Source organism: Sinocyclocheilus rhinocerous, unplaced genomic scaffold, assembly GCF_001515625.1.
Source record: "Sinocyclocheilus rhinocerous isolate Xijiao unplaced genomic scaffold, SAMN03320098_v1.1 scaffold1107, whole genome shotgun sequence".
NCBI lineage: Eukaryota > Metazoa > Chordata > Actinopteri > Cypriniformes > Cyprinidae > Sinocyclocheilus > Sinocyclocheilus rhinocerous.
Window position 1 is genome coordinate 209,503 of NW_015647084.1, and position 25,095 is coordinate 234,597.

The 25,095-nt window shown below is 35.8% G+C and overlaps 1 protein-coding gene across 1 annotated transcript in view; it reads left to right on the forward strand.

The window, feature by feature from the left end:
* Positions 1-25,095, forward strand: part of LOC107708734 (neural cell adhesion molecule L1-like protein) — a 40,018-nt gene that overhangs the window by 5,294 nt on the left and 9,629 nt on the right. Inside the window, exons 4-21 of the mRNA XM_016513034.1 lie at positions 566-736; positions 1,431-1,542; positions 1,768-1,952; positions 2,812-2,943; positions 4,779-4,922; positions 6,462-6,573; positions 7,515-7,681; positions 7,801-7,960; positions 8,041-8,165; positions 8,582-8,683; positions 9,880-10,077; positions 10,897-10,967; positions 12,421-12,643; positions 14,536-14,651; positions 14,845-15,049; positions 16,507-16,629; positions 20,535-20,711; positions 22,602-22,631. Coding sequence (XP_016368520.1) covers positions 566-736; positions 1,431-1,542; positions 1,768-1,952; positions 2,812-2,943; positions 4,779-4,922; positions 6,462-6,573; positions 7,515-7,681; positions 7,801-7,960; positions 8,041-8,165; positions 8,582-8,683; positions 9,880-10,077; positions 10,897-10,967; positions 12,421-12,643; positions 14,536-14,651; positions 14,845-15,049; positions 16,507-16,629; positions 20,535-20,711; positions 22,602-22,631 — 2,553 coding nt within the window. The remainder of the gene's footprint in view (positions 1-565; positions 737-1,430; positions 1,543-1,767; positions 1,953-2,811; positions 2,944-4,778; positions 4,923-6,461; positions 6,574-7,514; positions 7,682-7,800; positions 7,961-8,040; positions 8,166-8,581; positions 8,684-9,879; positions 10,078-10,896; positions 10,968-12,420; positions 12,644-14,535; positions 14,652-14,844; positions 15,050-16,506; positions 16,630-20,534; positions 20,712-22,601; positions 22,632-25,095) is intronic.

The window sequence follows — 25,095 nt, forward strand, 5'->3', positions numbered from 1 at the left end:
CGACGTGTTTTGATTTTGAAACGTGCAGTGCTCATGTTTATTCAACGAAGTCAAACGGCACAAATAAATCAATGTATGGGAAACTGGTAATGTATATCGAAATATCGGAAATGTGTTTAAAAATCATATCACCGTTATTGAAAAAAATTATATCGCGATACATATTGATATTGAATTATTGTCCAGCCCTACATCAAACCATTGTTTACGGCTTCACAAGATGTTAACTGGTGGACTGGAGTCATTTGGATTACTTGCAGATTATGTTTCTATCAACTGATGGACTTACATTCTAACGGCACCCATTCACTGCAGAGGACCCATTTGTGAGCAAGTGATGTAATTCTAAATTTCTCTAAATCTGTTCTGATGAAGAAACAAATTCATTTACATTTTGGATGGCCTAAGGGTGAGCAAATTTTCATTATTGGGTGAGCTATTCCTTGTCCACATCTATTAATGTTCATTAAAGTAATCATATTATTACTGTAATATCACTTTTACTAAGCTAAAAGTGTTTTGAGCTTCATTAGGTTTTTTTCTCAATTTCTGTGAAACATCACAGGTCTACAGCACATCGAGCAGGACGAAAGAGTATCATTGGGTCTCAACGGGAACCTGTACTTCTCAAATGCCATTGAGACCGACAGTCGCAGAGATTACTGCTGCTTTGCTGCCTTCCCACGCATTCGAACCATCGTTCAGAAAACGGCCATGTCTGTTGTGGTCAAAAGCAGTACGTTGAAATACTCATTTCAAGAGTTTGATTGCATAACATGATCATTTCTTTACATGACCAGCATCGATTTCAGACATGTCGTGTCATGTGCATCTGATACATCCCCCCAGTTTCTCATGTAGTCAATCTCCAAGCACTTGCTGGACTTCAGCAAATCAGCTTGGTAGATATTGATGCTTCCTGTGCTTTCGTGATACTTCATGTGAAGACTTGTTGGTGTATTTCATATCCATAGTATCTGTTGTTTTAGCTGTTATTGCATTTGCCACACATATTTTATTTGTCTCCATTTCTTCATCCAAGACAAGTTAATGAAGGACTCAGACTCTGATAGCGGCAGAGGTTATGGTGAGTGACATTCATTAGGGATGCTACATGGGCGTAGAGCAGCTTCTTTGTTTTTAATTAGTTTTGATTAATTATTTCATTCCATGCCACATCATACTTGCCTACTCTTTAGCCTAGATTTGCAAATCGCAAAGGTTTTTTGTAATCAACTGATGGGAATAATTCATAGGTTCATCCATGACTCATTCTCTGTATTGGATCAGAAGTGTGTTATTTTTTGTATGTTAAAACAATTTCTTGAATCATTCATTAATATAAAACAGTAGTTTAGCAATTTTTTATATTATATTATATTATATTATATTATATATTTTTCATGCATAATCTTTTCACTGTTATAAAGCAAACTCTCTCTTGGAGAGGAAGCCCAGTCTACTGACGCCCACAGGAAAGGAGTCACATACATATCTGGTGAAAGGCGAAGATCTTCATTTGGAGTGTATTGCAGAGGGCTTGTAAGTGTCATTGTCTAATTTGTTTGATTGTTAATCCAATTAGGAGCTTGACATTCATTTCAATTATACCACTTCAAATGCTTTGAAATCTAGTGGGAATGTTTAAATGATTATTTTTGTAAAAAAATGCAATTAAGTATAAATACTTATAATACAAATTATTGAATAGTTCACTAAAACTGTATTAATAGACTTTAAAATGTTTTGATTGTTTCTGTCTTTCAGCCCCACACCAAAGGTGGAGTGGGTAAAAATAGGTTTCCACAAGCTTCCGGAAAGGGCCGTGGTGGAGAGTCATGGCAAGTTGCTTACTATTGAGATGGTGAATGAGGAGGATGAAGGGAAATATATGTGCAGAGCCAAAAATCCCCATGGAGAGATTGTGCATTATTTTCATGTTACAGTAGAAGGTGAGTCACATTATTGATCACATTAATCTCATAATCTAACCACAGTAAATGTGCCAGTGTTGCTTTATTAATGGTTTCAATATCATGTCTGTATTTAAAGTCACTCTTTGTGTTTAAAGAGCGCCATCTTCTGTTCAAATACAAAGTGTGCTTGCAGGACTAATTCGTGATATGTAGATATACCCCTGGTTTCACAGACAATGCTTAAGCCCAGACTAAAAGTCTGAGCTGTTTCAACTGAAAGAAACTTGCACTGATTGATCTTAAAATATGTCAGTGCCTTTGTTTTGTGTCAAGATGCACACCAGTAATGTTTTTTTTTCTAAGGCATGTTTATTAAAATTACGTTAATGTCCCAAATGAGCTATGGCCTAATCTTGGCTTAGTCTAAACCCTGTCTGTGAAACCAGGCCATAGAGTCCTAACATAATACAAGGACATAGTGATAATTTTAGGGATTTTAAATAATAATTTTCAGGTTATCAAGAGAACAATTATGCATACATATGACAGATTACCATTCATAGTTGATAGCAGATAACCTTATATTTAGTGTTTCTGTATTTTCATCACATACAGTGTCTGTATTTTTTCCAATATAGACCTTAGTCAGGGTAAACACCTTATTGAATTTAACACAGAAAAAACGAGACCTCTAAGGGATAGATATATCTATATTTTCAAGCAACAAGAAAGGTTAGGCCACATGACTTCCACACACACCATCTTGACCTTTAACAACTGTTTGTGTTCAAACATCGGTGACTATTAGGAAATATCTGGCTGCTGAATGCCACAATTGACTAATCAGAATTATGTCATGTGTATAATATGTGACTTGATTCTTCTGCATGAACAGAGCCTCCTGAGTTTGAGATTGAACCTCAGAGCCAACTGGTGATGATTGGAGCTGATGTGGTGATCAAGTGTGTTGTGAAAGCAAATCCTCAACCTAGTGTTGTATGGAGGGTCAACGGCCGACTGCTGAACGGTAAACATTCCTAATTCCTGTTTCAAATAACTGAAAAATTATGATTATACTGATTTCAAATTAGTGTGCCAACTGACTTCAAAATAGCTTTCTAAATGGCCTATCAAATAATGCCATAATGTTTGTTAATGAAAATTACAATTAGGTGTCACCAATTTTTCTGTTTGTGTAAATGGGTGTAATTGCATTTAATTAATCTATTTACTTAGGATGGTCATTTTACAGTAATAATTTTTATAAAGGTGTGTGATTAGGAGCACAGTGTGGTATACAATTGCATCCTGCCATACTGTACTTTTACTAATCATTTAACCCATATTTTCTATTTTTCTATTTCAGAGGTCCCAACATCCAATAGGAAGGTCTTAAAAGATGGCACCATTTCCATCCACAACGCAAAGCCCGAAAACAGTGCTGTTTACCAGTGTGAGGCCACAAACAGACAAAGTTGCTTACTATTGAGATGGTGAATGAGGAGGATGAAGGGAAATATATGTGCAGAGCCAAAAATCCCCATGGAGAGATTGTGCATTATTTTCATGTTACAGTAGAAGGTGAGTCACATTATTGATCACATTAATCTCATAATCTAACCACAGTAAATGTGCCAGTGTTGCTTTATTAATGGTTTCAATATCATGTCTGTATTTAAAGTCACTCTTTGTGTTTAAAGAGCGCCATCTTCTGTTCAAATACAAAGTGTGCTTGCAGGACTAATTCGTGATATGTAGATATACCCCTGGTTTCACAGACAATGCTTAAGCCCAGACTAAAAGTCTGAGCTGTTTCAACTGAAAGAAACTTGCACTGATTGATCTTAAAATATGTCAGTGCCTTTGTTTTGTGTCAAGATGCACACCAGTAATGTTTTTTTTTCTAAGGCATGTTTATTAAAATTACGTTAATGTCCCAAATGAGCTATGGCCTAATCTTGGCTTAGTCTAAACCCTGTCTGTGAAACCAGGCCATAGAGTCCTAACATAATACAAGGACATAGTGATAATTTTAGGGATTTTAAATAATAATTTTCAGGTTATCAAGAGAACAATTATGCATACATATGACAGATTACCATTCATAGTTGATAGCAGATAACCTTATATTTAGTGTTTCTGTATTTTCATCACATACAGTGTCTGTATTTTTTCCAATATAGACCTTAGTCAGGGTAAACACCTTATTGAATTTAACACAGAAAAAACGAGACCTCTAAGGGATAGATATATCTATATTTTCAAGCAACAAGAAAGGTTAGGCCACATGACTTCCACACACACCATCTTGACCTTTAACAACTGTTTGTGTTCAAACATCGGTGACTATTAGGAAATATCTGGCTGCTGAATGCCACAATTGACTAATCAGAATTATGTCATGTGTATAATATGTGACTTGATTCTTCTGCATGAACAGAGCCTCCTGAGTTTGAGATTGAACCTCAGAGCCAACTGGTGATGATTGGAGCTGATGTGGTGATCAAGTGTGTTGTGAAAGCAAATCCTCAACCTAGTGTTGTATGGAGGGTCAACGGCCGACTGCTGAACGGTAAACATTCCTAATTCCTGTTTCAAATAACTGAAAAATTATGATTATACTGATTTCAAATTAGTGTGCCAACTGACTTCAAAATAGCTTTCTAAATAGCTTTCAATTTTTCTGTTTGTGTAAATGGGTGTAATTGCATTTAATTAATCTATTTACTTAGGATGGTCATTTTACAGTAATAATTTTTATAAAGGTGTGTGATTAGGAGCACAGTGTGGTATACAATTGCATCCTGCCATACTGTACTTTTACTAATCATTTAACCCATATTTTCTATTTTTCTATTTCAGAGGTCCCAACATCCAATAGGAAGGTCTTAAAAGATGGCACCATTTCCATCCACAACGCAAAGCCCGAAAACAGTGCTGTTTACCAGTGTGAGGCCACAAACAGACACGGAACCATCCTAGCCAATGCCAACATCATGATTATGAGTACGTAAACTGTACACGGCTGTAACGGATTTGCATTCATTCATGAATTAAATATGCTGTCTTACCAGTTTGAGATAAAAAAATAAAAAAATTCTGCTGATTTGCAAAAGGCCTAATATTACTTAACTTTATGATGCAAAGTTCGAAAAATAAGAATGGAGATTTTTTTTTCAAACGATATATATATATGTATCAGCTTTAATGCACTTATCAAAATAACAAAAACAATCAAATGCTGATTTTAATGACAAAAAGAAATATTAAAAATTTGTAATTTAAGTAGTGGAAAATGTGATAATCAGGATTAGGCATAAAATGTCTTCAGAATCATCCATGCATGTGAAAATCAGCTGAGAACAGAAGAAATAGTTGTAACCTCGCTAGGAATCATGTCTTTGTGGCAGTTTTTCTGGTTAAGGTAAGGGATAGTACAAGACTTCTTCTCATAACGAATGGTTGTCAAAAGCAAAAATGCCACAAAATGCACATATTTTGTGAGAAAGTGTAACATGCTTGATTGAGTAAACCAGGCACTATTTCCCAAAATTAGTAAGAAACAGTATTGGATTTTATTAGCAAATTTGATATAGGGCGGTGTCTCCACCCTTTTAAAGAGAGACCCGTGGCATTATTCGTTTCAGAAGTGCATTCTTATGGAATACTTTTGGTTTCATTCACTCTTGGCCAAACAAAAATCTCACAAAAACACCATGGTGTTGGCTGGCAGTGAACAAGCATTTGCTTTTTTAGTTGGTGTGGACAGAGCCATAAGCAGCAGTGTGATAGGGACAGTGGACAGCCCTTTGGTTTGTTCAGCGATTGGAATGTCCTCATGATAGCACACAGGCTTTAGGGCGGAGCTCTTCTGTCAGTTCTGATCTCCAGACACACTCTCCCTCAGGCGGCGAGACGCTTTTATGTGTGAACAACTTTGCCTTCCTCCATTCATATTCAGTTGCTAGAACCAAAGCATGTTTAATTTGTGAGATAAAATAAGCTGCTAAGGATCCTCACTTTCAAAAAAAAATTAGAAACGGAAAAATGCAATTTAATAAAGAATCGGAAAAACATATCTCAACTCTCTCTCCGTAACCCTGCAAACCCGCTTAACTCCCCTGATAGAGAGCAGGGATCTGCTTTTCCTAAGGACAAGGACTTTTTTACTGAACTGATAACAATGTGCATCACAAGACAAGAGATAAAGAGATTAATCCAATCGTGTTTTGTCATGTTTAATGGTGCAATGCTGATAACTCTCTCCCCAGACATCCAGCCCCTGATCTTAACAGAAAACAATCTGCAATATATGGCAGTGGAGGGGGAAGGTGTGGTCATGCACTGTAAGGTCTTCAGATTCTCTCTCCGTAACCCTGCAAACCCGCTTAACTCCCCTGATAGAGCAGGGATCTGCTTTTCCTAAGGACAAGGACTTTTTTACTGAACTGATAACAATGTGCATCACAAGACAAGAGATAAAGGGATTAATCCAATCGTGTTTTGTCATGTTTAATGGTGCAATGCTGATAACTCTCTCCCCAGACATCCAGCCCCTGATCTTAACAGAAAACAATCTGCAATATATGGCAGTGGAGGGGAAAGGTGTGGTCATGCACTGTAAGGTCTTCAGCTCACCAACATCCAGCATTACATGGTGAGTAGAGCCTGCTGTAGTGGATGTATTTGCACAGGCCGGCAGAGGGCAGCACTGCTCTACAGGTGTTAGTGCTGTAGCGATAGAGTGTCTTTAATGTGGTTTGGCGCTGGTAAAGCAGTTTACTCAAGGGTGGGCCCTCAGGCTGTGTTCAGCACTGTGATAATGAGGTAAACTACTCATGTGGATCTGTAAGTATGCTACTGTTAAGTTAATGCAATAACAGCAGAAGTGTTGACTGTGGTGGCACATAAGAGAAAGCAAACAGAGTATTTTATTGAATTCATAAAATCTACACTATCGTTCAAAAATTTAGGGTTGGTAAGATTTTTTAATGTTTGTAAAATAAGTCTCTTATGTTAATCAAGGCTGGATTTATTTGATAAAAAAAACTATTATGAAATATTATTACAATTAAAATAAGTTTTCTATTTGAATGTAATTTATTCCTGAATGTTCAGCAGATTTGATACAGTGGAAACCATTTTTTTCAATCCAAAATAACAGCATTTATTTAAAATAAAAATCTTTTGTAACCTTATAAATATCTTTACTGTCACTTTTAAACAATTTAAAGTGTCCTTGCTGAGAAAAAGTTTTATTATTTATTTAAAATCTTACTGATCTTAAACTTTTCAACGGCAGTATTTCTAAAAAAAATAAAATTAATGTTTTATTTTAAAAGTTCTGTGCCTTACACACTAAACAGAGGTAAATCTATTAAATAATGTAAGTTTTGTATCCTGTGACTTATATTTTAGTAAAAAGTAGCAAAAATGACCTGCAACCTTTTTAGTCTATTTGGTTTACATGATTTTAGGTGATGTGTTTTTGTTTTTTTTGTGGTGATTTCTTATATTTCAGAAAGACATGCGAACACTATTATGCACACAGTTGATGCTGTTTTCTGAAAATGACCCAGTTGGTTTATGGTTGCACAGGAGTAAAACTGACAGTGCCAATTCAGTGGAAGGAGAAAGGTTTTCTGTTCATAAGAATGGTTCGCTGGAGATCCACAACGTGATGAAAGAGGACATGGGGGAGTATTCTTGTTTTGCTCAAAACACTGAGGGCAAAGTTGCCATTGCTGCAACACTTGAAGTCAAAGGTATGAGAAACAGATACTCTTTTGTAAATCAGTCAAGTTCAAGGGGTTTACAAGATTCAGAAAATCAATCAATTTAGTTAATCCATATAATCCAAAATGACTTTTGTTTTCCTTGTCAGATCCCACCAGAATAGTCGATCCTCCTCATGATTTGCGGGTTTTGGCCAGAACTACTATCCAGTTTTCATGCCAGGCAGAGTTTGATCCCTCCATTGGTGATGACTTTGAGATCCTCTGGGAAAAAGATGGCATGGCCCTCAACGCCAGCGAGAACACACGGTGAGATACAACAGGATGTCATTATTCTACAGTAGTGAATGTCAGAGCTGTCTAATCAGTGTCTTTGCTGGTGTCTGTAGATATATCCTGGACGATGGAGTGCTTGAAATCATTAATGTGAGCTTTGGAGACCAGGGCTTTTATGCCTGTGTGGCCAGAACACCAGTCGACCAGGACATGGCGGTTGCACAGCTTTCAGTTGTGGGTGAGTTATGTGCTTTCGGTCTTTATTGTTTAGGAAAGTAAATATAGACAGACGTTTTGAGGGCTGAATTGGGTTCAGCGCACGACACAGGCGGGGTTTGGCTACCTGCTGCGCCACAGCTGGAATTATATACTTAATAAGACAGCACCACATAGTATTTGTACAAATAAACTAGCTGGAGACATGACCTGGCAGGCAGTGCATGAGCTCTGTCATGTTTGAAACCAGCTGGAGTCATTTCCCAGACCCATCCTCCCTCTTCTCCCTATCATTTTCTTTATTTCTCCTACTGTCTCCAAAATATCTATAAAATGGCAACAAAAACAAAAAAAGCAACAATATCATGTAATGAATCTGATTGAACTCGAGATACTTAATCGATTGACAGCCCTAAATAAAGTTTGTTGTTTCCTTAGATGTTCCTGATCCACCAGAGGATGTGATCCTTTCAGAACATAATGGCAGAAGTGTGAAACTGCAGTGGATTCCAGGAGATGACCATAACAGCTCCATTACAGGTAACATAGTCTTAACACCCTTATTGTCCATATACTAGGGGTTGAACGACTTCTGATTTTTTAAAGTCGACTTTTATGTGATGAAAGTCGAGTCGAAGTCGACTAGTCGCTGATGACGTCATTAATGAACAATGTGTGCGCGATCTGCGCGTGATGTACGAGCTATGTGTGTGCGTTACAGTGCAGCAGTGCATTAGATTAGAACGGCGATTAATTTACCTACCTGTACAATAAGCGGTTTAAAGCATTGAAGTCGACTAGTCGAATAGTCGGTGCAGCCCCTACCATATACTGTATTATAAATATCAATTTGGATGCACTGGGTACAGATTATAGACTAGGACTTGCACAGCCTCTTGGTTTTACTTGTTTGGCCAATTTTTACCTTATATAAATGACTCAACATATGCTAATTACACTACCGTTCAAAACTTTGGGGTTTGTAATTTTTTTATGTTTATGAAGTCTCTTATGCTCATCAAGGATGCATTTATTAGATCAAAAATACTGTAAAAACAATACTATAGTGAAATATTATTTCAATTTAAAATAAGTATTTTCTGTTTTAACATATTGTAAAGAGTAATTTATTCCTGTGACAGCAAAGCTAAATTTTCATCAGTCATTGCTCCAGTCTTCAGTGTCACATGATCTATTAGAAATCATTCTAATATGCTGATTTGATGCTCAAGAAATCAAAATTTGTTTTCTGTTTCCTGTGTTTTTTCAGGATTTTATGACGAACACAAAGTTCAACAGAAAAGATTTTATTTTAAATAGAAATATTTTATGACATTATGAATGTTTTACTCTCACTTTTTTTTCTTTCTGAATAAACGTATAATTTTCTTTCAAAACAACAACAACAAAATCTTACTGACCCCAAATTTTTTTAATGGTAGTGTAAAATGTAATTAATTTTTCATGTAAATTTGAGGCGTATCATACAAAATTAATGTCACACAGCTACACTGGGATGCAGTTTACTGACAGATTAATTTTGCTCATGCACTGTAAAAGAGCAGAAGTTTTGATACTGTTACTGTAGGGTCTGTTTTCTACCTGATCTAACAACAATTTTCATTGGTGTAACCTAATGTCGTCAGTTTAAATCAGTCAATATAAAGAATATTTCCTGAGTAAAGCCACTTTATTAAAATGTGTTGACTCCAGTTCTAATTTTAAACTTTGTGCAGAGTTTGTTATAGAGTTTGAGGAAAGCCAACATGAGCCGGGCAGCTGGAAGGAGATGATGAGAGTACCGGGAAACCATCACTTCGCTCTGCTGAATCTTCACGGACACGTAGACTACCGATTTAGAGTCTCCGCCACCAATGAGGTGGGAAGAGGTCAGCCAAGCCAGGCCACTGAAAGATACAAAACTCCAGCATCAGGTATCTATGAGCTTTCCTACTGTTTCTCCTAACCATGCCGCCTTTACAGATAGCAGTGAGGCCAACTTCATCGCCTACTGAACTTTAAAATATTCAAACTTGTGAGATAATTGATTTTCCCTGTAAATTTGAGGCGTATCATACAAAATTAATGTCACACAGCTACACTGGGATGCAGTTTACTGACAGATTAATTTTGCTCATGCACTGTAAAAGAGCAGAAGTTTTGATACTGTTACTGTAGGGTCTGTTTTCTACCTGATCTAACATCAATTTTCATTGGTGTTAACCTAATGTAGTCAGTTTAAATCAGTCAATATAAAGAATATTTCCTGAGTAAAGCCACTTTATTAAAATGTGTTGACTCCAGTTCTAATTTTAAACTTTGTGCAGAGTTTGTTATAGAGTTTGAGGAAAGCCAACATGAGCCGGGCAGCTGGAAGGAGATGATGAGAGTACCGGGAAACCATCACTTCGCTCTGCTGAATCTTCACGGACACGTAGACTACCGATTTAGAGTCTCCGCCACCAATGAGGTGGGAAGAGGTCAGCCAAGCCAGGCCACTGAAAGATACAAAACTCCAGCATCAGGTATCTATGAGCTCTCCTACTGTTTCTCCTAACCACGTCACCTTTATATATAGCAGTGAGGCCAACTTCATCACCTACTGAATTTTAAAACATTCAAACTTGTGAGATAATTGATTTTCCCTGTCGTTTAAGCTCCAGTCTAAAAAGTGCATATTTCACAGGCCATTTTTCTTTCTTCCACTAACAATTTAATCTCCAACAAAATCCATATTTCTGCTCTTTCCAAAGCACCCGACAAGAACCCAGAAAATATCAAGATCGAAGGTCATTTGCCACATGAAATGGATATCAACTGGGAGGTACGATGCTAAACGTTCAGTTCCAATAGTCTTCAGGAATATCTAACGTTCAAAGCACTGCAAAGGCTGCACAGATAAAGAAGAGCTCTCAAATACAGAATTTCATTTAGTTCTCAGAGGGGGAGTGCAAACTAACAGTGTCAGTTGTTAGGTTCCAATTATCGATAAGCGTATTTCCCGAGATAGCAGTTTTTGCATAGCAAAACACGACTATCTTTATTGCCATGCTGTTGGGAAAGTTACAAAGCCCTGCTGAAATGGATCTCTCTGGATACAGGTTCCCATCAAAAGGAGCCCAGAGTCAGTCTTTGATTAAAAAGTAAAAGGAACAGGATACATAAATTAAGATTTTCACATAAAGGTGAATGTCTTTTACAGTTTCTGAGCTATTACTTGGCCACCTTTTCATACTAATGCACCTACTTTATAAAATTGTGAGGAATCTCATTGTTAATGGTGGATGTTAATGAATAATTGCATTTTTGTTCGGTCTTTTGCTGCAAGATGATTGTAAAATCATAGTTAGCTGCTGTACCTTAGAGCTTTGTTAATAAAAGTTAATTGTTATAATGCTTGACATCATGATAAACCGTTGGCAATTAACCAGGTATATAAGCACTGAACATTCTGCAGAAGTCACCATAATAATAGACATGCATGGGAAAAAAAAGAATTATAAAATTAAAACAAATAATGTGAAAAAATGTAAAAAAAAAAATAATAATAATTAAAAAATTAAAAAATACTATCGTTCAAAAGTTTAGGGAATATCAACAAAGGAAATGTTCCTTGAGCAAAATCAGCATATTAAATATGATTTCTGAAAGATTGTCTAACACTAAAGACTGGAGTAATGGCTGCTGAAAAATTCAACTTTGCCATCACAGATATAAATTACATTTTCAAATTTATTAAAATGGAATAGTAATTTTAAATTGTAATACTATTTCATTACTGTTTTTACTGTATTTTGGTGAGCATAAGAAATGTCTATCAAAAACATTACCAACCTCAAACTTATAAAGAGTAATAACTGTAACATATTATTTCACATGCTTATTTCTCAGACATAATTGAGAAAACAAAGCATGAATATACAGTTCTATATGCAGGTATCTACTGTAGCTACTAACTTGCTACTAACCATCTTGAGCAAACCATCTCTAATTCTTCCTCAGAAGTGCTCATTATTTAAACTCAAACTGATAAACGTGCCCCCCCCTTACTCTTGGAAACTGTGTAAAACCAGCCAGTCTAATTGCAAATGTTGATTTCTGCCAGTGTTTGCCATTTTTTTGTGTGCAATATTCATCATACGGTCAGCAACACATGGTCCGTGAGCGTGCACTGAGGATGAGACAATAAAAACACCAAGTGTTTGAGAACTAAATGCTATTTCCTTTGATTTTCTGTTTCTGTCAACTGACTGAGCTCTTTCGTTCTCCTGTCACAGCCACTGTCACCTATTGAACACAACGGGCCTGGTCTGGAGTACAAAGTAAGCTACAGAAGACAAGGCACTGGAGAGGACTGGATGGAGCACATGGTGAAGAGGCACTCGTTCGTTGTTAAAAACACCCCAACGTTCGTCCTTTACGAGATCAAAATTCAGGCCAAGAACCATGCGGGCTGGGGTCCAGACCCTGAAATAATCACAGCGTACTCAGGAGAGGATTGTAAGTAGGAGCAACCTCCATTGTGTCTGAGCTGTGGAGATGAGCATGCATTCAAATAAGCCAATACCATTGACATTTCACTCACTGTCAAAGCATTGTGCATGTTTACCTTTGAGAGCATACAAAGCAGGTGAAGATTTTGGAACGCTGATGAAATACCATCTTGCCTTTACACAGCATCCAAACAGTAGCGCTGATATGCCGATTTGTTGTGCCTTATTGAGGATATTAAATTGCACAAGCGGGAACGATTTCCTCACTCAGAGTCTTTGTAGACTAACAAATGAAATGTTATCATGGCTATGAGCTATTTACATTTGTGGCTATAATTATTCTTCTGCCTTCAGTTTTCTTTTGGAGTTGCCCTCCCGATGTTATCTCAGGTCACTACGTCTCTGTGCAGTACGATTAGTTTAGTCCCCTTTTCTTTCTCAGTCTCTCCCTCTTTTTTATTTCTCTCTTATCTTAGTGCATATTTGCCAGTGTTGAGAGTACCTAGCTAAAAGTAGCGAATGAATGCTAAATTGCTGTTTGTTTGTCTGCAGCTTTAAAGCCGAGCAAGCTGATGGAATGAAAGTATGATTCATTCTAGTGAATCAGTTCATTTTGAAGGTTCATGTGAAACAAAGATTCAGAAATTAGTCACCTGTTTGAATCCCTGCATGGCAGAGATTTATCTTTTCAGATTCCTTAATTGGTCCGTTAACGATTCTTTTAATAGTTTTAAAGAGATTTTAAAGAGAAAAGAAAAGAAAAGAAAATTCTGTCATCATTTTCTCAACGTCATGTCATTACAAACCTGTATGCATTTGTTTTCTTCTGCAGAACACAAAATAAGTTATTTTGAAGAATGTTGCCAACCAAACAGTTTTGATTCCCATTGATTAGCATTGATTTTTATAGAAATTCAGTAAGAGTATATTTGTGATATTAACACTCATGACTGCTCAAAAAAGGTGACATTTATGAAACCTAACATATAAATTTTTTAACAAAACAACATAACTATTATTCTAGAATGTTCAAGTGCTGAATGTAATAAATATGTTTACTTACTGTATCTATATAACAGTCATGTATATAAAACAGTCATGTTGAAACCTGGGTCAAAATGGACCCAAACGCTAAAAGTTGAAATGGTGATATTTTAAAAACATACATTAAATGAAGTGTATTTTGATAGTATTTACACAAGTTTGGTTCCCATACTAAAAACTATGCATTTTTTCAAAACATACCCAAATGCATTATGAGGGTTTTAATATATTGCATAAGGGCTGTTAATAATACAGTGTTTAAAAAGTGGATCTTGGCTCCAACCCTAATAGTTATATAGTTATAATTTAAAAATATATTGCGTCCATCAGTGTAGCTAGCTTAATTATAGGATATATGTTTTAATGTTTTAATATATATATATATATATATATATTTGTATGTGTGTGTGTGTTTTAATTTATATGTAGCTTAGCTTTGCAGGGTAGAGTTTCGATGTTGCTTCCCCAACACTGGTGTTTACAAGGATTAATTCCATTATAATCAAATCTCTTCCCATTAGCAAGTGTCATGGTGTCAGTGAGATTGTGAGATTACTTAAATTGTGTATGGTAAATCACTGTAGTATAGGCAATTTGCCAAGTGTTTGATAACGAAATGTAGTTACAAAGCATAAAAACAATATTATAGTCCATAACTCCACATAAACAACTATTACCCCCACCACAGTTTTTCCCATGATTACCCACAAAATTACACCACATTTCTTGGTCCTTATTTCATGGATATAGCTGAATCTAATTCACTGGCATTATCTTGATTTAGGAACAGTGTAATTTGAAGGCAGCTATATAGAGCTATTTGTAATATTTAATTTGCATGTTATTCGTCCATAGTCCCCACAGCCGCTCCAGAGGATGTAGCCGTAGAAGTGATGAACAACACCATGGTGAAGGTCAGATGGGACCATGTTCACAAGGACAAACTCAATGGACATCTGGGGGGCTACAGGGTAATTCCGCACCAACATGTGTTTTGCTTTGTAGCCATGGTTTAAAGGCCAGTGACCCCTTTTTTTACCTCGAAGCTCCTCTTGTTTCCCAGCAAGCTGTCACAGCTATCCACATGTATTAATCGATGGTGGTATTTTACTCATCAGCTGTATTTCACTACCCATGGACTAATCTAACCTCATGCACTTACAGATAAGCTTTTGGAGGCTCCGTAGTCTGCTGTACTCAAAGAAAACGCATGGTGACAAACACACATTGACATTCTCAGGCGAGAGGAACCATGCGGTGGTCACAGGGCTTAAGCCGTTCTCTGAATACAGCCTCATTGTCATGGCCTTTAACAGCAGAGGAAACGGGCCTGGCAGTCATCCGGTCAGCTTCAAAACACCTGAGGGAGGTGAGTGAGGATAGGACGTGTGTGAACATAATACATTTGGTTTTGTGAGTTAAGGCTTTTGCACAGATTTTTCCCCCCGATTTGCAGTCTGGATGAGTAGACGCTAGTTGATGAAAGTCAGAGCCAGTCTGCGGGTTTTGGGCAGTTGGATTTGACAGATTTCACAGAATATCACATCATGTACTTTAAACACAGACTCTGATTTTTTTAGCTTCAGACTATCTGTCCAGTTGAAGCATATCGAATACGTTTGATATTTAGAGCCTACTTTAGAACACACATTGTTTTCATTTGTCATGTTTCTGTGTGAGTTTATTGTTTTTGAAACAACTTTAAAATCTGGTAGTGTGTAATCCTCAGTCATTTAGTGTACAGTATAATGCCCAGTTGTTCTATGTAACCAGTTCCAAGTCAGCAAGTGTATGATGCCTAGTGTTAAGTTAAAATATGTTCCAATTTTAAAAGTCGAGTAGTGTGTCCAGCCTTTAGTTTACCTTAAAAGACATGCTATGTTCCAATTTGCATACTATACATCCTAAATAGTATTCAAAATTAGAATTAGTGTGTCCCAAATCGTTGTATGTTGCAAATGCATGCTCACTCTAATGGCTAATATTAGAACTACAATTAAGTATAAAGAGTGTTAAAAATCATGTCAGATGTGTGAGACTGATGGTTAAGTAGAGATGTTTAGATGAAGGGGTTTGAGTGATTAATAATCAATATATAACATAATAATAAAAAATAACATCTGCAACAAGATTGTGAACATTTATAAAGATACGTTTGGTCATTAACTTGCGTCATGCACAAGTTATTGACTGGCATATCAACATGCTACATAATTTTTTCTCCAAAATGGTAGGAAATTAAATTATTTATAAAGATACGTTTGGTCATTAACTTGTGTCATGCACGTTACTGACTGCCAGATCAACATGCTACTTAATTTTTCTCCAATATGGTAGGAAATTAAATGAAATTAAATATGGAAGATGTTGACTGTGACAAGATGACTGACAGGGCAGTTTAAATGGTAACAGGATGCACCTAACAAAGCGACAGTGAGGTCCGTTAAAGACGCAATTATGACAAAGTAGTATTTCCCAAATGTTGCATGCTCTTCTGCTAACACACTCAAAATTAAATATTTGTTTTCTTCACAAAAAGAGTACATATTTTTAGAGCATAGTATAAGTAGGTTAATTGGGATGCAGCAGTTGACTCTGGTTTGTCATGTGACCATTCTAGTTCACATGTCAAGTGACTAGAATATTTGGAAACAAGTTTGAATACTTGGAAATGCAAATGAGATGTGGTACCTTTGATGTAGGGGAAGAAAGAAAGTCACAAAGTTTTGGAATGCACAAATTAATAATAATGACCATTTTTGTGTGAAACGTTCCTTTAAATTATTAATATATCTGTCAACTCTTTCTTTCATTCCCTACCTTCAGTTCCTGGTCAAGTATCTGCTTTCAGTGTTACAAACATCCAGAAACACAAGGTCACCTTGACCTGGTCTCCTCCGGTTGACGCAAATGGACTCATAATTGGCTACATCCTCCAATATCAGCTAAGTATGTGAACATTGCATTTCTAATTTGCTCATAACCTTTGCTATAAACGTCGGCATCTTGCTGTGAGGGTTATGTGCTGGGGTTTGAGTAAACAGCTTTTATTTCTGATATTCATTTTTTACGTGGCCCATGACACAGCAGCATTATTGGTCATTACAGTGATTCTACAGTGAAACTACACACCACTAGATTTGCATTGAATGTTTTTAGACTCAGTTCATGTCATTTAAAGTGCCAGAGCGTACAGAAGGTAATTTTTTATGGCACAGAGAGCATAAAAAAGCTATTGCCCTGTGTCAACATGTTACCTGTGATGCAGTTGAGGATTTGGACATACAAAAACAGCAAAGTTCTCTTTGATTATTCATGTCTCATTACATCGAGTGATGCCTACGTCTCACCACTAGGAGATATTGTTGTGCCACCTACCTTAGGGTTGGCAGCTGCATCTTATATTCAACAGAGACTTCAGTGTTATGAACATAACTGCACAGGACCTCAATAAGACACAGTTGTATATTTGCTAAATGATTTATGGAAAACAATTACTTTGACTTGTTAAAGTTGCCTCACTCAATTTGCTTATTTTTATTATACATGTAGATATATCAAATTGAAGGCACACTAGTGAATTAAACAGCTATTTACTGCATGCTAATAGAGTATGCTTTGGTTTTAATTAGGATTTACAGTGAGAAACACTGCTGATTACATAAATGTAGAAGGTTAACAATGCACATCGTACTAGTAGTTAAGTGATGCATTATAAGGAAAAGCAAAACATTGTGAAGCATATCTGTAAATATCAAGGGATAAAGATTTTGATATTAAAATGTAATGGTAAAATTAAGAATCATTGTAGCCAACCATATAAAAATACTTTTTGACCAATCAGAAGTCACTGTAAACTGGTTGCATGCAAGCATCAGCAGCACTCAACACTGAAAAAATTTAAGGTAAGTGGTTGCAATCAAATTATTTTAGCTACATTTAAATAAACAAATTTAGTTGACTAACTTTCAACATATTTTTTTTATTAAATGTAGCTAAAATAAATTGTTTGCAACCACTTACCTTAAAATAATTTAGTATCATTTTTTTCAGTGAAGCCTGGTTAATGCTATGAGTTTTAATTAGTATTTTTAATTTATTTTCCAGTTAAAATATAAAAAATTCTTGAAACAAGAAATCAACTATATATGTAATATTAAAAAAAGAAAAAGAAAGAACAATTAAAAGAAAAAAATTATTGAAAAATCTTGTTTTGAAAGATATTTTAATTACAAAATTTGAAGAAAAAAAAAAAAAAATATATATATATATATATATATATATATAAAGAATATTATTGCATGTTCCTACATAAAGTAGACTACTGGGTGAACAACCACATGAAATTAATATTAATATCAATATTTAATAATATTAATATTAAAGTTTTACATTGTGCCCGCCACTTTTCAGATTGCGTTTATGCCCCTAGGGAAAATGTTTTAGAAAAATTGGTTTCCATTAATTTTCCAAGAAATATAAGGTCTGCTCATTGTCTGGTCCAGAGATTGCCAAGCTTTTTTTGTTAGCCAAACTCCTTTGGCCTAAAATATTTACTTGAAGTAACCCCTGGGATTTTAAGTTAATATTTAAATAATTTAAGTTCTCTTATGTCGCGTAGTGGTCACATGACATGCAGGTTAACAAAACAAAATATTTAAGTATTTTTAGTAAGCATTTTATTTTGATTTGTTTTTATTTTAAATGTATTTACTTAATTTTATATTTTTATGGTTTAATGAATTATTAGCCATCACAAACCCCAATCTGGGAAACCCTGGTCTACTGTACATGATCATGGAAAAGACATTTGTGACCCGGTATACCATTGTGATCAAGCCGACACCCTTTCTCACACTGACTGTTCTACGTGCATCATATCACAGTATAACACCAGGCTGCGCATGTGCACCGCTCAACACGCAACCAGATCCCAGCAGAAATGATGACGAAGCTGATTATGATGCATACAGTCTGGGAGGCCTCGTCAGCTAATTGTGTTTGATGCTGCGGCTGATCATTGAGGCCAAGTGTCAGGTTGCGTATTAAAAGAAACAACATTTTCATCAGGAGAGCTTGCTAAAACCATTCTGCCATTCTGCTCCCTTTGAAGTGGGCTCATTGAAGTCCCCTTGAAGAAAGTGGTAAGCAAAATGCTGGCAAGAGAGCACACAGCTGTACCCATCGAATGGAAAATAGCAACTGGGATTAAAGAGCCACTGCACAGATGGCCGGCAGCCAGATCCAACTATGCTAAAATCACACAGAGTTAACAATTCACACATTGTGAATTACGGAGGATTCAGAAACAGTGTTTTTTATTTATTTTTGTTTGAAAGACTTATTGGGAATTATTGGGAGGAAAGGGGGAAATGTTGCAGTGCAGATCCAAACCTATTTAAACAACATAAGCGCCATAGCTCAATAACACATCATGAGCACATGGACAAGAAATTATGTTTTAATTGGTAGTGCCCAGTTCGGTACACAAGTGCTTCCTGACTGACCGACAGTTACTTTCAAATGCACACATGCTTATGTCTGTGCATCATATGTAAATAATGCTTGTTCCTTGTTGTGATGTGTGAAAGGTCAACTGCAGTTATTGTCAGGGTTATTAATGCAAACACAAGTGGTTTGTCATGAGTGAATGCAAAAAAGAGAGAAAATCTGATTTGTGTCAAAATATTGAAATATTGTGTCTAATATATAACACCAAGGCAATGGCATTGTTTTTTCATGCAATACTCAATTTAGAGATTTTGGGTTCCATAACGTCTTCAGACGAGTGGAAAGAAACCACCCAAAATACACATTTAAGTGTTTTTTTTTTGTTTTGTTTTTTTTACACTTTGTCTATATGTGTTTTGTAGATTTCAATTACAGTACATATCTTTAAAGGTCAAAATGAGAAAATGAGAAATTTTTTCTCATGCGCTGAGCCAGAAATCTCCACTTCAGTAGCACTTACATACATACTCTGTACATACTTTTTCAGAGGGGTTTGTTCATAAATCATTTTCCTGATTTTTTTCCCCCTAAAAATATGATAAAAATGTTATTTCTTTACTGACTGTTGACAGTTATTATTAATATATATATATATTTTTTTTTTGTTTTTTTTTTGTTTATATATATTTTAGATTTATATATATATATATATATATGTAACATTTTAAAAATATGTTCTATCCAGTCACATAAGCATCACTTTACATTAGGACCCTATTCACCAGTGGTGTTTAGCCTTATTTTATTTCTTTGTTCCCTATTGCTGACTGTTTACCAATACTTGCTTGGAAAAACTTGCATTTTTTAATATTTATTAATATTTGACTTAATGAAAGAAGTATGTTCAGTGGCGTATTAATATTTTATTTGTAAAATATCAAAATAATTAATATAATACAATTCATGTTTAAATATTTATTTATATATTATGTAATCAAAAAATAGCCATGACATGTAGTCCACACAATAACATTGTGATACTTTTGCATCATACCATAAGACATAGTATTGTGACAACCTTATTGTTGTCCAATGCCAAATTTTGGGTATTGTGACAATCCTAGTGCAGACTGTCAGTCTGTCAAACAAAAAAAAAATGATTTTGACCTCTGGCTCACTAAACACTTCTGACGTTTCAATGGCATGGCCTTCCTGCTACCAGTCCAGCTGAGCGACCAAACATAACACATGATGAACACATGTCGCTTTGCTGCATAGCTTTCTTTCTTGTTTATAATCTGTGTGATCATCCAGGGATTCTAATGTGTGGAACTATATTAATTTGTTTAGAGATGTACCATACCTTGCATTGATAGTATGCTCTGTTTCCTTTTCCTGTTTAGTAAATGACACAGAGGAACTAGGTTCTCTGACGACCCTCAACATCTCTGCTGACAGCAGTAAGCTGCACCTCCAGGATCTGGAAGCACTGAGCAAATATACGTTTTACCTACGGTGCTGCACACGTGTGGGCTGCGGACCAGCTGCCAGCGAGGAGCGCACCACTGTCCCTGAAGCGAGTGAGTACGAGTGGCAGCTGTTCAGGGGTGGGGGTGTCTCAAGGGAGTCAGCCTGTGGTATTCCAAAGGACAGGAAATCTGGCTCTCTGGCATGGATGACCAAGTTGCTGTTATGGGCATCGACCCGGCGAATGCAGGGAACATTATTTCGATCTCCCATCTCACCAAGCTTTTCATATGCCCATCTAAGCCTTTCTTTACAGCTAAACAATATCATAACAGTGTGCGACTGGGCTGCATTAATCACTGTCTTGGAAGACCAATCGCTTATTGATTTGGGGGTAAAAGCTTGCCTGCAAAAAGGAAGAAGAAATAATATGTTGCCTTTGGGGATGGAAATGTTGGATTGCTATTAATACAGACATAGAAATAAGTTGGTAATCAACATCAAAAAAATATATTAAAAGAAAAACCACACAACTGTGAATTTACAGCACATTTATCATGATTAATGGTGCAAGCCACCATACTTATCATCGGCAGTTAGCAGATTGTTGATAAAGTGCTGTTTATTTCCGTTTCGCTGAGGGTTCATAAGGAAGTTGTGTTTACGGAAGAAATATGATCGAGATGAAAATCCCAAGGCATAATTCCAGTATTCGGCAGAGTAATAGAAAACAGTCAAGAAAACAAATGACTGCTCTGATGTGAGGGGAGATATCTTTATGTGTCAATGGGAAACAACTGCCTAAACATGACCAGTATGCATCAAGAAAATCAGCTGATTTCAAATACAGTTAGTAAAAAGTGTTTCATTTAAGTGCAACTTGGAGTATAAGATAGATAATGTTTTATTTTAAAAGTATCATGGTATTTCTGCACATTACCATGACAATACCATGTTTTTTGGCCTTGAAACGTGGTGAAACTATTGTATTCTTTGAAGTAGCTTGGCTTCCATGTACATACCATAGTAAATTAATATGTCTAATATACAATATCAAACAATACTGCCAAAAAAAAATCTTAAGTAAAGATACTACAGTCAATTTTTTTCTTTTTTTCATGCATTGGTCAGTTTTGAGATTTTGGGCTATTTTGCATCCATAACATGTATTCTTTTAGACTAGTGTAAAGAAAACATCCAAAATACACATTTAAGTGTACAGTTTATCTATTTGCATTTGTATATTTCAGTTACAATTGCAGTTTAAAAGTATCATGGTATTTCCATGTATTTCTGGACATGTTACCATGGCACTATCCTATTTTTGGCCATATATATATATATAGTAGGGAAAAACGGACACATTCTTTTATCATGGTATTTGTATGGAAATTAAGGTATTTCAAAGAATGTTTCGTGGCCAAAAATAGGATATTGCCATGATAACATATCCAGAAATACATGGAAATACCATGATACTTTTAAACTGCAATTGTAACTGAAATCTACAAATGCAAATAGATAAACTGTACACTTAAATGTGTATTTTGGATGTTTTCTTTACACTAGTCTAAAAGAATACATGTTATGGATGCAAATTAGCCCAAAATCTCAAAACTGACCAATGCATGAAGAAAAAAAAAAAAATTTGACTGTAGTATCTTTACTTAAGATAATTTTTTGGGCAGTATTGTTGTTTGATATTGTATATCACATACCATGGTATTTCCATCTGATACATAAAATATGCCTTTCAAACCCATTCTTTAATAGTTTCATATTTCTGGTGTGACATTTAAAAATATGACATCGTATTTTTAAATACTTTGGAATGGAATTTTCCAAGCTTCTTGCTATTGCATTCTCGCTTTAATGCTTCGGTAACAGGCACTGCTGTCTTATAAACAAGCTGTCTTATGAACTAAAGTTGTCGTGATTTCAGTGTCTTTCTGTCATCCTTGCAATATGTCTTTTTCATTGCTTTATTGCTTTTGTTTTGCCAGCTTCAACAGATATGGCCTCTTTCAACATCAGTATGAAGTCTTCTGTTTTCCTTTGCACTAGAAATAGCTAACACACTAGACTAGAGGATAAAATTGTAGCTGTATTGTATTGTAGGACTCTATCTTGAAAATGCATGTGTACTCAATTATTTTTCATATAACAGCATAATGCTGTTTTAATTAATTAATTAATTTATTTATTTTTTTATTTTTGCCCTGTCCTTGTGTGAGTCTAGCTGACAGTACACGTCGTCCATAGATGGTTGCTAAATTAGATAAATCTCACTATTAACCTGTCATCTTCTCTACTGTATGTTGGTAGCTGAAGCTAATTGATTGATTCCATTTAATCCCATTCAATCCATTCACAAGATTTCTTGGTTCAGCTAACACAGACCATTTTTATATTTCATTTAGTACTCGCTCACTTAGTACATCACATGGCTACCTCTTTCTTAGCCACATCACTCCCTTACAATAGTTCAAACCATTTAAAATACTGTCTTTCTTTTCAGGAAAATCCGGCTCACAATTTCCTCCAAGAAAAACCACTGTTTCCCCTGTGGCTAATGCTACTCTTTCTTCCATAGGTACTAAACCACACAAAAACAAGTCTGAAAAAAACAAATAAGAAACAATTTGGGCTTTTATGCTAGTACACTCTACAAATATTCAGTTTTGTAATAATAGAAACATATTCAAAAGTTTGGGGTTGGTAAAATTGTTTTTTTAATGTTTCTGAAAGACGTCTCTTACAGTATGATCACCTAAGTTGCATTTATTTGATCAAAAATACAATAAAACAGTAATATTGTGAAATATTATTACAGCTGTTTTCTATTTTAATATATTAAAATGTAATTTACAAAGCTGAATTTTCAGCATCACTACTCCAGTCTTCAGTGTCACATGATCCTTCAGAAATCATTCCAATATGTTGATGTGATGCTCAAGAAACGTTTCCTATTATTGTCACAGTTTTTTATATTTTTTTGAAAACTGTGATATAATTTTGGGATAAATAACACAATTCAAGTCTTTACTGTCACAATTGAATGCATTCTTGCTTAATAAAGTATTAATAGATATTTTTAAAATAAGAAAATAAATGAAAATCTTACTGACCCCATACGGTAGTGTATTTATGGATGAAGTGTCAACGTCTGATTTGTTGGGACTTATCAGAGGACTGAGGAATAGTGCTGATGAAGCACAGAAGGAGCTTTTAAATGGATAAGAGGAAGCCGTTTAAATTCTGTTACTAAATTTTCCCACAAAAGAGGCTTTCGGGACTAGACTTGCAGGACTTGTGTGGCACGAACTTTCCTCCCTCCCACTGTGGCAGCAGATGTGGACTGACAAACCTCCAGCTAGCTCGCTCAATATTTATAGCACCATTTCTATGTCAAGCAAAGGTGTCACACCGCACCGATGATTAACGCAATTTCTACAATAACAGTGTGGATGGAAACGCATCACGATTAGAGGATGTCATTCAAGCATGGGGCGATGGGGAGGATAGCCGCAGTCCTTCAGTGCAGATGGATTCCTGAAAAGAGCCTGAGAATAAATGTGTTCCATTTGCATGTTTTGCCCAATGGGAGAGGTGTTGTGTGATTGAGATGTGTGGTAATGAGTTTTGACAGCAGACAACAGTCTGCCTAATTGCTACACCTGAAGGTGATGAAAACACAAGTTATCTGTGATTGATATAGCTCCGGTGGCACGCCATGTAGGTAGCAATTGTCCAAGTCGAACACTTTTGGCTTCCTGAATAGAAACAGTGTACGCTGTATTCAGGTGTTTCTGCAGCTCTCAGAATTTAGTGACTGCGTAATTACTACTCTGCGACTCTGTCTAAAATTATCTCTTATTATTTCTACTTATTTCGCCCAGTGTAACGAGCACATCATTATTTCAGGTCGTTAATTAGTCATTTAATTACAGAAGACTCACAGCTATGTTTCTGATGGAAATTAAACCACACTCTTCTATTCATTCTATCATCTGAAGATCTGCCATTTGTTTGTCATCCCATCACTTTAATTTCTTTACACTGTGTCCTAACCAGCCGCGACACTTGGGTTTCCAGTGACAAGTAATTAGTCTGACCACAATGAAAGTAACAATGCTCTGTAATGCAACAAACTACCAGCCAATCAAAACACATGTATTGTTCACATGACAAAATTACAGTAATTATGAGCTCCTAAGTAGTAAAAAATGCCTTTGTCAAAGTGGTAATTGTTTTGCATTAGTTTGGGCGCTCCAGCATTTCTTACTTCAATGGTTATGTCATATACTAGTAAAATATATTTATTTATTAAAATATATCTGTATTAAAAAACACATAATTTTCCACATACTGTACATTATTGTTTCTCCTCTATGCCCCGCCTTTCTGAAACTCGTCCATTTTTACAAAGCTCATCGGTCTGAAAAGCGAGGTGTACGCTGATTGGCCAGCTATCTAGTGCGTTGTGATTGGCCGAAT